Genomic DNA, 13,851 nt, shown 5'->3' on the forward strand with positions numbered 1-13,851 from the left:
TTACTCATAAAAGTAATTAGATATCTACTTTGTAGAATATTTTTTTAAATGCATTTATTAAAAGTGATACAATAAAAATACAATAAAACCATTTTTGTTTTAATGAGACCCACAAAAATGTATTACTTTTTAGTGAAAAGGTATTTTATAAAATGATTAATAATACACAGTTAATAGTTAACTGCATTTTTAAAGGTCCCCTGACATGAGGTTATTTTATGATTTTATAATGTTTCCTGGGTTGCTCTTTAATGTTAGTATGTTTTTTTTTAATCATAATTTAGAAATAAAAGGCATTTTTCCAAGCCTGATTTTAGCTGATTTGAACGCTCAGTTTGAAGGGGCGTGTCTGCTGTGTGTAACCAGCCACTGCTGTGATTGGCTGACATGCTTGCATTTGAAATAGCTACATATTACATGTGAAACTCTCTCGAATACTTTTACTACAGCTATTATACGTTTTTACTATTACAGCTATCGAGATTAAAGAATCGTGAGAAGTATTTTAAGTATTTAATCTATTCTCATCACATAAAATGTTGCCGTGATGAGCACTGAGCAAGCATAGGACAGTCTGTTGATCGCCAGAATAAAGATCTTATCATTGCAGCGCAGTTTCTGCACTCTCTCTAATGCTTTCACCAATGCAGACACGATGATGTACGAGCTTCATTGTGCAGTCATTGTGTTTCATAACGAGCTCTCCAGATAAACTCTCGCTGTGTGGAAAGATTGTTCTTTGATCGCTTTCTGTATATATTTTGTTCACAATTTAAATAAGATTATTTTCATCCTACTAAAAGAAATGATGTGAAGTTGATATTTTAGTCACTGGCTTGACTTATGCATTAACAGTATTGAACAATTTTGAGAGAGAGATTACCTGTCTGAACTTGAACAATTAGGCTACTCATCAGAAATTGTTGTTTGGTAGCTTGATCGATTTATTTTCAGACGTTCATCGAGGCCAGCTCTGAGGAAACAGTCGTTTGGATGATACAAAACTTCCAGAGAAAATACAATTAACCCATTGTTTCTTCAGAGGCTCGGCTGAAGGAACTAAAAAATATGTTTGTGTTCATTTGTACATCCGAACACTGATCAACTGGCATGCTTCGCTAGTTTGCAAGCCATGATATCTCTAGTGGAAAAACTCAAATTGCGTTCTTGCTTCCTAGCTCATTTTCTCATGGGCAAGCCAAATTCCCTGGGTGGGCGAAGCAGACCCACTAGCTCAAATTAAGGGTACGTTTACACAACAACTATATGCTTAAAAATATTTTTTTTTTATATACGTACAGACGCAAAATGTTTGTCAAAACAATCCCCGTTCACACGGATCCCCGTTTTCAAAAGTTAGCGTTTTCAGCTACCAAAAACACCGTTGCCATGTAAATGAATGGCCAAAACGCATAAAAGTTTTATGTTGCGATGTAACATAATTTTAATTAAATATTATTTTTATAATAATAATAAGAGCAAAATGTAATTTTAGCAGACAAGTAAAAAATTGGTAAACATTGTAAAGCCCAACCAATTTTATATATATATATATATATATATATATACAAATAAAAAATGCATTACTAAATGAGGACCAACATAATTTAGCTCTTATAATAATAATAATAAAAAATCATTAAATCTATTGCATCCAATAGCATTGGCACAGCAAAATGTTCAAATGGTCCCTCTCAGCACCCGATGATCGCAGTTTGTTTAGCATCCGCAGTCCATTTCTGTCCTGGAGTTAAAGTCCATATTCACTCCAAACCTAAAAGCGGAAATGTGAACCATTAAAAGCATATAAACCTCTGACAGTGCAATACTGCCGTTTATAGAAAGCACCTGTTTCATAACAACATCAACACAAAAAATGGCAACATGGCATGTGCCATTTTTCCTGTTTTTTTTTTTTTAATTACATTTGTAAAAATCATAGCAAAATATACTCTGTTTTCTCACAATTATTATTATAAAACATAATTATAAAACAATTATCTAAATAAATAATAGCAAGCTATATTAAAACACTAAAATGAATCAAAGTTAAATAATATGAATAAATATTGTATATAGATTGGTACAAGGCACCAAATAACATCCATGTTCATTTCACTCTCTCAGTCCATTAAATACCATGTTACTTTCATTATGGATTCTGCGAGCTCACCTTTGAAGCAGCTCTGTGAATTATTGAGTGCCTGCGTGCCAGTTGATCAATATCTCTTGAATAACCTCCTCCAATGACAGTGGCCACAGGGATGCCCTTTTTTATGACTGTCTGAAGTACATAAAGATCCCTCTGGTAAAGGCCTGATTCGGGTAAAATGGACAGACATTGAAGGGTCAATTACATAAAATACTGTAATTATTATGATATATGATGCATGTGTGGAATGATTGACCTTCATCTGTGAGACGAAGTCTTCCAAGTTCATCCTCCCAGTGTGGATCCACTCCCGAATCATACAGCACCAGATCCGGTTGGAATGTCTCCAGTAACCAAGGGAGGTGTTCCTGGACTGTGAAGGAAATGACTTAATGCATTTTACCACAGTACCACAAATGGGCTCATTTAATAGAAATAAATGTTCATGTATTGAAATGTATTCATGTATTAAAACTGATCTGCTTGTTTTTTTGTGTAGGTGAAAGCGAGTCAGAGTGAAATAAACAGTACCTTTGGAAAGATACTCTTTGTCTTCAGTGCCATCTTCTAAACTGACATCTAGGTCACTCTGCTGCTTTCGCACAGGAAAGTTTTTCCCACAATGCACTGAGAAGGTAAAAACATTTGGTTCGTCCTTAAAGATGAATGCTGTGCCATCACCCTAGTGAACGCAGGAAAGGAAAACATCCGCTATAATTCAGGAAAACAACAGTCATTTTGGTCAGCACAAAAAAAGATTTTGGGATGGGAGTTGAAATAGACTTTTCTTCCCTATTTTAACACATATCTGAAGGAAAGGGCTTCTCAAAATAGAAAGAGTAAGGCGGGACTTGATTTTGTACATCAGGAATTGATTAGTTGGTTGGATCGTTGCTGTTTGCTATTGGTCGATCTGATGTAAGTGACAGGTTGCCCCGCCAGTTAACACGTCATCAGAGAATATGCACGATTTTGGATAAACTGAGAATCACAATTATTTTGGTTTCAAATACAGATAACGATTCAGCACCGATTCTGAACAAACAAACAAACAAACAAACAAAGTAACGTGATTTACTAGAGGTTCTGACAAAATGTTAATTGCTGCAATCTATTTAAAAAAATGTATTAATTTGAATCAATTGTTTTAAGAAAATTGAATGAATGACTCAATGACTCACTCATAAATGTATCATTATAGTTTTTGAACGAATCTCTTGAATGAATGATTCAATGGCAAATACTTTTTTCACTCGTCACCACCTACTGGTGTAAGGATAACCATTGTTATTTAAAGCGCCATGTTACTTTTAAAAGGTGATTTATTTTAAGTAGATCGCTACTGTAGACATCAATGTTTATATCGGAATTACACATTTTATCCCAGTACTTATGTGATAACCTATCCAAAATGACAGTTTGTTAACCTATTTCTTACCTAAACTTTACTGTTTTATCTGAGGCAGCGCCAACGCAGATTTGAATGTTCCAGTACACTGTAAAAAAAATTATTATTTTAACAATTGTTTTAAATATTGGTTTAACTTGAAAAATAAGTAACCTGGTTGCCTTAAAATTAAGTTCATTGAAATGAAAAAAATAAGTTAATACAATGAAGGAAATTGATTTCATCATCAGAAACTCAAAATATTTTGTCGTCTGAACTACATAAATTATCTAAGTTGATTTGACAAAAGGAAAAATGTTGAGATTACAAATGATGAAAATATTTTTTTACAGTGTATGATTTTGTCATTGGTTCATAGACGCTACTGAATCATTGTCATTTAGGAATAAGATGTTTTAATGGAGATTGTGATCTTTTAACTGATTAATCAGAGTCACTGTAAGATCATGGGGGCACATGAATAATATTTAAAAAAAAAAGTGTATGGATAAATAATTTATAATAAATACTACAATATTCAAGAAAAATACAATATGAATTGTCAATTTAGATTTCATTTTATGGTGACTTCCTCAAAAAAATGTATTTTGTACCTGATGTACATCCAGATCCACGATGAGAATCTTCCTCTTGGATGCGGTCTCACCCATCAAGTGTTTGGCGGTCACAGCCAAGTCATTGAGCAGACAGAAGCCTGCGCCGTAGCCTGGGAAGGCATGATGGGTCCCTCCGGCTGTGCTGCACGCCAGTCCCCTCTGCAGGGCGATCTCTCCTGCCAGCACAGTGCCACCTGGACCACATCTCAGATGAGAGAAATACATTACATGATGAGATGGCAACTGGAAAATATACAGTAGCTTTACAAATCTAGTACCAACTTAACAAATGCATAGTGCAAAGAAGACAAAAAAGTCCAATATTCCATCCCATAATCTAAAAAAAGTGTTTTGCATAAGAAAATGAATATTTCTTCCATAGTGACATTATTTTCATAACAGAAAGGGTCTACTGTAATGCAAAAAAGATGACTATATTTTACAGTTAATTTGTAAAGTATAATTTTAATGTATGTCAGTAGTATTTCTTGTAAAAAAGTTGCTTGTAGTAATGTGTATTTAGGGAATTGTATATGTATGTAAAATATAAATATAAAAAGTAAAATATAAATATTAGATTAAATTAAAACCTAATTCTAAATATTAATAAATACTATAATAATATATAAATAATACAAAAAAAAATACACATTTGTATTTTGAGGTAAAATGACCCTGACATTAATGAGGGTCACTCCACTGTTTCGGCACATACTAAATGACATACCCGTTTCATATCTGCAGCGTTGAACTAAACCAGAACTCCAAGGAAATCCAGTCCGCCTCTGATCTTTCCCACCGATTTTTCCACCGATAAAGCTGGACAGGTACTCCTCAGTATGCACACATCCCAGAAGCCCTTCGGAGGCAATCTTAGGAGCCCACACCTACAAGATGCGTCAAGTTAAGTAGCCTATTACTATTCCACAAGTATATTCAAAATATGTATATTAATGCAAGTTACAGATTCACTAAACGTGTCCAACCTGTTTATCTGTTATGACTTGATCTCTGAGTAGACTCTCCAGGACTTTGGGGAACTTTCCCATGGGAAACCTGTGGTTTTCAGGGAGGTCACATATGTACTTGACATGATGAACTAGAGGAAGTGCTCTTGATTCAAGGCAAGCCTGAGAAAAACAGATGCAAATGAGTTGCAGGAATTCACTGCAATGGACTGAATTAGTACATGTCATTTCTGGACTAGTTTTACACTTTGAGGGTTTGAATGTGAGAATATCGAGGAAACATTACATGTTCAGCGTTGAAAGACCTCCTCCATGCCCCGTGCATTGGGTTTCGTTTCAGAAGTGTTTCATTTTGGACCACATGTTTGCATTTAATTGTTGCTCTGTACGTTGGTTTTTGACATAAATGAAACATTGCTGCCAGTTAAAATCGTTAAAAACGTAACCGTTTGTTTGAAAATAGCGTGCAGTTACACAATCAGCATTAAATAACGATCTAGAGATACATGACATTTAAAACGCTTTCCTGATCAGATATAATATTTTTGAAGATACGCACGTAAATAATAGAAAGTATCATCAGCCCGTCACGTGTGTGTATTAGACACTCGTGTATTTCTTGATGTAATGGAAGTGTACTACTGCCACCCACTGTTGAGGAGTGAGACATCAACAACCAGGACATTATTATTCAAGAGGATATTGTCCACTTGAAGGAGAGAATTGGCACAATAAACAAACAAACACGTAAGTTTAAGTGTCCTAAATACATGGTATCGACAGGATGCCTTTAAAGTAGAAGGGTATTGTACCAGCTTAGTCTGTAAATCTAGATAAATTAAATTTATTTAAAAAAAAACGCGAGGAAACTGTTGCCTTAAAGCTAAGTCTTATAATAAGTCCCTTATTCATCGTCTTGTGTCGTTTAAAGCCATTTGAAGCTGCACTGAAACTCTCATTTGGACCTTGAACCGTTTGGTTCTGAAGTCCATTATATGGAGAAAATCCTGGAATGTTTTCATCAAAAACCTTTTTTTTTTTTTCAACTTAAGAAAGGAAGACGTGGACATCTCGGATGACATGGGGGTGAGTAAATTATCAGCAAAGGTTTTTATTAAAGTGAACTACAACTTTAAATGTACATTAATTTAACTTATATTTTGTAATATAAATTATAATAAATATCAATTATTTATTTTGCTGTTATTAAAATTAGTATATTTAAGTTCAAAGTTCAATTATCCAGTGTAAATGTATAATGTCACAGGCCGGCTCATAGCCTGTGACAAAAATGAGGGGACATGACCAACAGGTATGGGCCAATCAAAAAAGGTTCTTTATTGTAAATAAAACAATTAACTTTAAACAAAGAAAAAGGAATGAGATGTGAAAATGTCATAATGTAAGGTGTATGTAAAGTCACGTCAGGACCTCTTCGTCGAAGCCTTCCTTGACTGAATAACGGTCCTTAAATCCGTTTTTCGGGGAAGCACGAGTAAACACTCTCTCTCTGCTGTTGCATGTGTGAGGAGCTGGCGGTTGCCTCGTGCCCCTGGCAGCAGGCCCACGAGACTTGGGACGACGGCAGGGGAGAAGTTGCTTGAATGCGGCTGACCGTCGCTTTGTCGCCTGAAACCTATCGACGACGGTTGTAACTGTGTCGCCGTAAAGGCCAGAAGACGAAATCAGGGTGTCGAGGAAGAAGGCCCTGTCCCTGTCCTCGACGCCCGACAAGTTCAGCCACAAATGTCTCTCTGTTGCTACCAAGGCTGCCATAGATTGGCCGATAGCGTGGGCCGTTTCCTTGGTAGCACAGAGAGACAAGTCAATCGCTCTACGCATTTCTTGAATATCGTCGAGGGCGACCTCCCCACCCCTCTTTTAACAAGTCGGCCAGTAGCCCCATTGTGTGCAGGCATGCACCAGCCCGACCTGCCGCCATAAATGCCTTCCCAACCAAGGCCGATGTTGTACGGCAGGGCTTGGAGGGAAGCGCCGGAGCCTTCAGGGATGATGCGGCTTTGGGCGAGAGATGAGATGCAAACTTCTCTTCTACCCAAGGCATCGTCCCATAGCCCATCTCTCTCGACCCCATTATATTGGAATAAAGGTGTACATTGCCGCTGGAAATTCAAGAGGAGAAGGGCTTATCCCACGATCTGAATTGCTTCCTTGCTGCCATCGTGATAAATCAAAACAATTCAACATCACAACAATACAACATCAAATAAGTCACACAGAACACTTGTGAAAAGATCAGAAAGCAGGCGCTGATATGCTGCCGGTGTCCTTTTATAGTTTCGGGTTCACCGTCACATGCGGCGTCACGAGTGACATCATCACACAACACCAATCAAGATTGGACTAGTTACCGACAGGCTTCAAACGCGTCACGCTGAAGGCGTTCCCCATAGTGTCGATTCTCGACGCAGCTGAAGTTCCCTCGAAAGGGAACTGTGTGCAGTCCATATTTGTACAGACATCTCCTTTATCATCAGGCCTAAATTTCAATCATCCACCCACTAAAAAAGAGGTATTCGTCTCAAATACTCGTATTCTATAATTTCCCCTGAAATGTTATGTTTGAGAAGCGTGTGATCCATAATGCGTTGCTCTCACCATACCTAAAATATTGACATTCTCAGTCTGGCCACACATGAAATGAATGTGCATCCTCTTTTTACAGCTATTCTTGTGGCATTATCTCTGGAGAGGGGGGCTTATGTTTACAGAAGAAGCTCGAGATTTTCCTGTGCCTTGCCTAAGGCTGTTGATTTAAATCCAAAATACCATTCTTCAGATACTTCTGCCATTATATCATAGCCAGTCTGTGTCGTGCATCTGTTCAAGCAGGCTGGCGGAATAGTGTACGCTGCGTTTATTAACGGATTCTTCACATGCACAACCAGTCAACAACGACACATGAGCGCAGCTGTGTGATGAGAGAGAAGGCCAGGTTCATTCACTTAGCTATTGTAAATGTAAACTTACTGAAGCATTTGCTTGGTATATGTGAACGGTTCTACAGCCAGCTTTAATAATAAAATAGTTTTGGTCTTTCATGCGTAGAGACCCGAGGGAGATGTTTAGGATAATGTTAAAGCTGCTCATTTACATGCAATGAAAGTGAATGGTGACCAAGCTCCGAAACGCAATGTAAAAGCAACATAAATGTAATTAATTTGATATGACTGAATTGAATTAATGATATGAATTAATTTGATAAGCAGTTTTCCAAGTCTTCAGAAGCTTTCATGTGAGGAAAAGGCTATTCCATAGAAGAAAAAAAGTTGAATGGGTTTGGGGTGGCGTGAGTAGATGATGTAGTTTTTGTCTCACCTCACCTGAACCTTTCAGTTCAGCAAAAGTACAAAAACTTTGTGAAAGCTTGATGTTCAAAGATTTGACCTGGTAACCCAAAGGTTGTAGGTTCATAGGCTGCAAGTGCAATGCATGAACGAAGAGTTACGCTAATGTCCTTGAGCAAAATGCTTAACCCTCAAGCCTGTTCCTGTTCTAAGTGTTTTGGTGGTTCCTTTAGATAAGAAGGTGTCTTCTCAATGACAAATTGCATTTTAAGTACATTAGTTCCCTAAGTCAAGCTGGCTGGAAATGTCCTCGGATGTGTTGAGGATGAGCTGTCACAGTCCAGTCCCCCCCAGCACATCCACCATGGTATGTATCAGCTACTGTACATGTTGAAACTTTGCCCTGTTTGCTCAAAGCGTGCTCTGGAATTGTTGTTCATTGAACAGATCATGAATTTTGTGTTGATTTCCATCACCATGTTAGAGTCTTTCACTGCCAATCAAGAGGAAGTTGGTTTCCAAGACACTTTATTCGGGATCTATTAATGATCATGAATGATTAGTGTATTCACTTACATGTTAAAGTCCATAAAGTTACATGAGCAAATAATCAAACTTATTTTGTAATATTTTGGTTATTGTCAGATAAAGTTTAAAGGGGTCATATAATGGTACACGCACTTTTTCAAGTTGATTGTACTGAAATGTGTGTTGTGTCTGTATACAACAATCCTATTATGATAAAAATCCATCCAAAAAATCCATCCAGTGTTTTTGTTTTAATCTCTTTAAATGTCATCCCCTGCCTCAAATCGAGCCGTTCGTTTTGTGATGTCAATAAAACGGACGCCCCCCCCCCCCCCATGATTGTTGATTGACAGCAGCGAGCTGTCATCATTGTCCGCCATTGTTGATACACTAGAGCAGAATGGCGTCTAACCGATTGTGTTGTTCTGTTCTTGGGTGTAATAACGAACACAGTCATTTTGATGTTGAAGACACAGTGGTTGAGTTTTGTTTTCGCCACGAGCGACGTCAATGCTTTCATGTTTGCGTGATTCGCAAATCTTTTCTCACCAGACTGCTTTATAAACGAAGGTCAATTTAGAGCTGGTTTTGCGAAGAAGCTGCTCAAAGAATCGGTACCAACTATTCATGTCCCTGCTGCACCTCCAGAAGAAGTGAGTGTAAAGTTTTATTAACCTTTATATTAATCTTTGCAAATTGCTTGCACGCTTCACGATAAATTTGGCTAAGATTTACACTCAGGTTACATTATGGCATGTTTTCTATGTACGACGTTCTCAATGTAATTCATAATCCCACGTTTATACGGAAAAACGCATTATGGTTATTGTGTAATTACAAACTGACTATGTATCTGACTATGTATTGTACATCAGTAAACACATAGCATTTGTACATCTCACCAAGTTACTCTAACGTTACCGTACATACAAAGATGGATCAAAGTGACATTATGTTAAAGCAACACTAAGAATTTTTACCTTAAAATAATGTTTCCAAAATAGTTTCAGTGGTTCATTAAGTCGTCATTAAGGGTGAAAGGCACTTCTGGATTCGCTTTGCGGTCTTGTATTTGCTATAACCGCGCTATGTAAGATTGGCAGACCGGGTCGCGTTTCTGTAGTTCTAATGAGACATGAGAAATCTACAAAATTGACTTGCTTTACTTCAAGCGTTACAGTCAGTTACTGATGTCCCAATCATACTTTCATCAGGCAACATACTCTACCTTGTCTGAGGACATCGTTCATTCCAAAGCCGGTGCTGGATAAACGAGCGTGCGTGCGGCAGTAGGCTACGGTGGGCTAAATTATTTACGACAGCGGTAATGGACAATAGACCTTATTCAGAGCAGCACCATGACAGGTATGAAAGTGAGGCTGCACTGTTAGACCTTACCAGGTTTTTTACAGTAAAATACTGGCAACACTGTTGCCAGTAATTTACTGTAAAAATGCACTAAAACTAATAAGTTGTATTTTTTAGTTAACTTGAGTTTTAGTGCATTTTTACAGTAAATTACTGGCAACAGTGTTGCCAGTATTTTACTGTAAAAAACCTGGTAAGGTCTAACAGTGTGTGAGGGATAGACTTACCGTGTTTCCAATGGTATCCGCTATAAAAAGCTGAATAAAGCTCCTAGATTACTTACAATTTTCCACAACTTACATTGTCAGGAGTTTTTTGTCAACTGAAATTTCTTGGAAATATATTTTTCCAGTGTTTCATGAGCAGAACAATCCGAAAACACATTAAATGACAGTACAGCCCATTGAAGAGATGCATGTCTATCCCTCACAGCCTCGCTTTCATTCTCATTAAAAATCAAAGATTTGACTGCTGTGAATAAGGCGTATTCCGCTTCCAAACTGTTGGGCAAACACAAAGGAAAAGTTACTTGGAGTTGCTTTAACTAACCATTCAGAAACGTCATGTTCAAGCCTTCATTGTCGAACTTCTTTACAGCCGACCATCTTGTTCTTGGTCCAGTTCAAACTGATACTGTACGATTGCACAGATGTGTCCTCAGAGACTCCCGCTGCCATTGTCTCTCCAAAATACACCCTCAACTGTTGTCAACACTCCACGTGCGTTGTGTCGAACGCCCACAGAACAGAAGGGCGGAGTGAGCAAAGCTCATTATCATTTAAAGGCATGCGCAAAAAAGCAGAGCTGTTTTTGACCAGATGAAATTAGTGTTTTCTTACAACACTAATGAGAATTTTTAAAGTATATTACAAACTTTTCATTTAAACCATAAATCAAATTAACTTGTATGAAAACTGCATTATATGACCCCTTTAAAATAAGAACGTCACACATGCAAGATAAAGTCACAGTACGTTTTGTGTTGCATTGCTATAATGCACTTATGTGTAATGTGGAAGTGTTCAGATCTTGAGGTTTTCATATTCGCATAATATATCCATTACTATGCACCACAGGGCTCTTTCTGCACCCGTCTGCTTTCAGTGCACATGCTGGTATTGTTCAATCTGTGATGGGATAATGAGACCATGACCTCCTTTTGTTAGTATTCTGCTTGAATCTTAAAGAGTTCAACATATTAGTCTCACTCCCAAAACATTGTATGTTGCAGAAGCATGAAAACCTCACATTTGGCCATCATTTCTGTATCCACAGGGACAATCAGATGAATCTGTCCCCTTGCCTAGAGTGCTTTGACCATGTGACAGCAGTCCCGAGTGAATTCTCTTTGACTTCTTATCTTCCATATGGCTTTCCCCTCCTCTGTGCGCTCACATTAATCAGGGATCGGTTTGATTGAAGGGGGTGGTTGCCTTGTTTCTGACACAATAACAACAGTCTAAACACTTCATTGTGACTAAAAAGAGGAGAGAATTCTTCCACGAGAAGACATTGATGACTAAATCACTGTCACTTTAGTAAATGGTGGTAAGTAACATGCATTATTATTATTCAATTGATAAGGGTTTGAGGAAGGATGTGTTGATGTTTAAATAGCCATATAATTTGGCACAGTTGGTTTTTCTTTGTTAGAAAGGAGAAACAGATTACTGAACAAATGTGGTTGTGGCAATATAGTATAATGAATATTGTATTTGGAATTTAACACTATTAAATCCGGTTGATGTTCAGTGTATAGCGACAATTTTTGTTCCTTATACTTAGGATTAATTAACGTGCGTGACACTTTCTAATATGGTTCTGTCTTCTGTGCTAACATTAGTTAACACTTTATCATGAATTAACAATTATTTTTTTTACACCACTGTTAATCTTGGTTAATGTTAATTTTGTAATACTGTGTAGTTTCTGCCTCATGAACCTCAATGGGATTAAATCACTCTTTTGAGTTTGATTTTTGAGAATCAGTTTCACAAAAATGAATGATACTTTCCCAAATACTGTATAAGTGATTCGGTTCTTGAGTTTGACTTAGTGACTCAATAATCCATTTATGGAGGTTAACAGCAAATATAATACATTAATTTCAACACTGTAAAAGCGATCAGTTAACTTAACTTTAAATAAGTGAGGAAACCCATTGCTTTAAAATTAAGTAAATAAACCTATATATACAGTATATATATTATATATATATGCATACTTGAAAAAGTTAATGTGGAATTGTCAAGTTTTTTTTCAATTATGCATGAAGTTTAACTTCAACGGGTTTAAGTCAGCTGATAACTTTTTACATTGAACCTGTGCCTAAAAAAAACTAAAACAATAATAAACAAACAAAAAACAACATGTCTCAGATATGACCAAAAATGTTATGGTCCAAAAAATAAATTTAAAACAAAACACTAAAAATTAAACTAGGAATTTTCACATTAAAATTCGATCTAAAAATCAGTAAATTGCGTTTAAAAGTTTGGGTTGGTATTCCAAGTGCTTTATGCTCACCAAGGCTGCATTTATTTGGTAATTTCTTTTTTATATATAATAGTTTAAATATTACATTTGAAAATAATTATTTTCTGTTTTAAAGCTACACTGTGTAACTATTTTAGTTTATTCTTAGCTAAAAACACTTAGTTCTTTCAAAAATATATGTGCTCATTAATGTATATTTACTTCATTCAAGTAATAAAGTATTCTTGTGAGTGTATAATATGCCATTGAAAATACATACGAGTAAGGGGTTCTAATGTCTCTCATTAGCCAAAGAGGGACACACCTGTTAATTCAAGCTTCACCTTTCACGTTTACGTTTGAGTTAACACTCATGGACGAGGTCGAACTGGAAGCCAAGTTAATCTTGGACTACATTGGTCACCGTAAGAGTTAAAACGAAATTGGAATTGAGAGGAAAAGAAACTAATATTCATTGTATGGTCATATACCTTTTCACCGCTAGATGGGGGTAAAAATCACACAGTGTAGCTTTAAAATGAAAGCTGAATTTTACTTTCCAGTCTTCAGTGTCACACGATTCTTCAAAAACTTTTCTTATGCTAAATAAACATTTCTTATTACCAATTTGAAAAATAGATCATATAGATGCATAATATTTAACTTTCTTCTGTGAATTCAGAGACAGGCTTTCTGATAATAAGTGCGAAAGGAAGTGCCAAGTAATTGATCTTGCCTGCTTGTGTGCTCTACAACATAAAAACTGTTCGTGCTGTAAGTGAATCCTCTGAAGCGTGAAATGTACTGAGATGGTCTCAGGTGGAGAAGTAGTCTCTCTCATTATAAAAAGCCAAATTCAATGACCACGTTCACGTTCCTTCCCATGCTACAGTTACTTAATAACAGAGAACTTGCCTCATAATGAAACCCTGCGTGATGCAATCGATTTGCCACCTTATTGCAAATCACATGAACAAAGGTAGACTACGTTTTATTTATTTTTATTCTCAGCTAACATCTTGTTTTATGTCGGTTTGGTTTCAAACTG

General features: G+C 36.6%; 2 protein-coding genes across 5 annotated transcripts in view; one reads left to right on the forward strand and one right to left on the reverse strand.

Annotated features, from left to right (window-relative positions):
* Positions 1 to 37: 37 nt before the first annotated feature.
* On the reverse strand, positions 38 to 5,752 carry hdac12 (histone deacetylase 12). Its single transcript, XM_039670527.2, has 8 exons — positions 5,411 to 5,752; positions 5,143 to 5,286; positions 4,884 to 5,043; positions 4,154 to 4,350; positions 2,684 to 2,834; positions 2,409 to 2,525; positions 2,174 to 2,316; positions 38 to 1,774 (listed from the first exon to the last, which is right to left on the reverse strand). The coding sequence occupies exons 1-8, from the start codon at positions 5,537 to 5,539 to the stop codon at positions 1,751 to 1,753; spliced, it is 1,065 nt and encodes a 354-aa protein (XP_039526461.1). The 5' UTR covers positions 5,540 to 5,752; the 3' UTR covers positions 38 to 1,750.
* Positions 5,753 to 6,194: 442 nt separating this feature from the next.
* Positions 6,195 to 13,851, forward strand: part of stard13b (StAR related lipid transfer domain containing 13b) — a 109,629-nt gene continuing 101,972 nt past the window's right edge. For 3 of the 4 annotated variants that reach the window (XM_039670522.2, XM_089121101.1, XM_089121102.1), the window contains exon 1: positions 6,195 to 6,210. The gene's annotated coding sequence lies outside the window, so the exon portion shown is untranslated. Of the gene's footprint in view, positions 6,211 to 11,653; positions 11,877 to 13,851 lie in introns of those variants that run through there. The other variant, XM_089121100.1, reaches the window with a different exon arrangement.

This window comes from Pimephales promelas, chromosome 16 (genome assembly GCF_988280905.1).
Source record: "Pimephales promelas chromosome 16, fPimPro1.hap1.1, whole genome shotgun sequence".
In the NCBI taxonomy this organism is placed as follows: domain Eukaryota; kingdom Metazoa; phylum Chordata; class Actinopteri; order Cypriniformes; family Leuciscidae; genus Pimephales; species Pimephales promelas.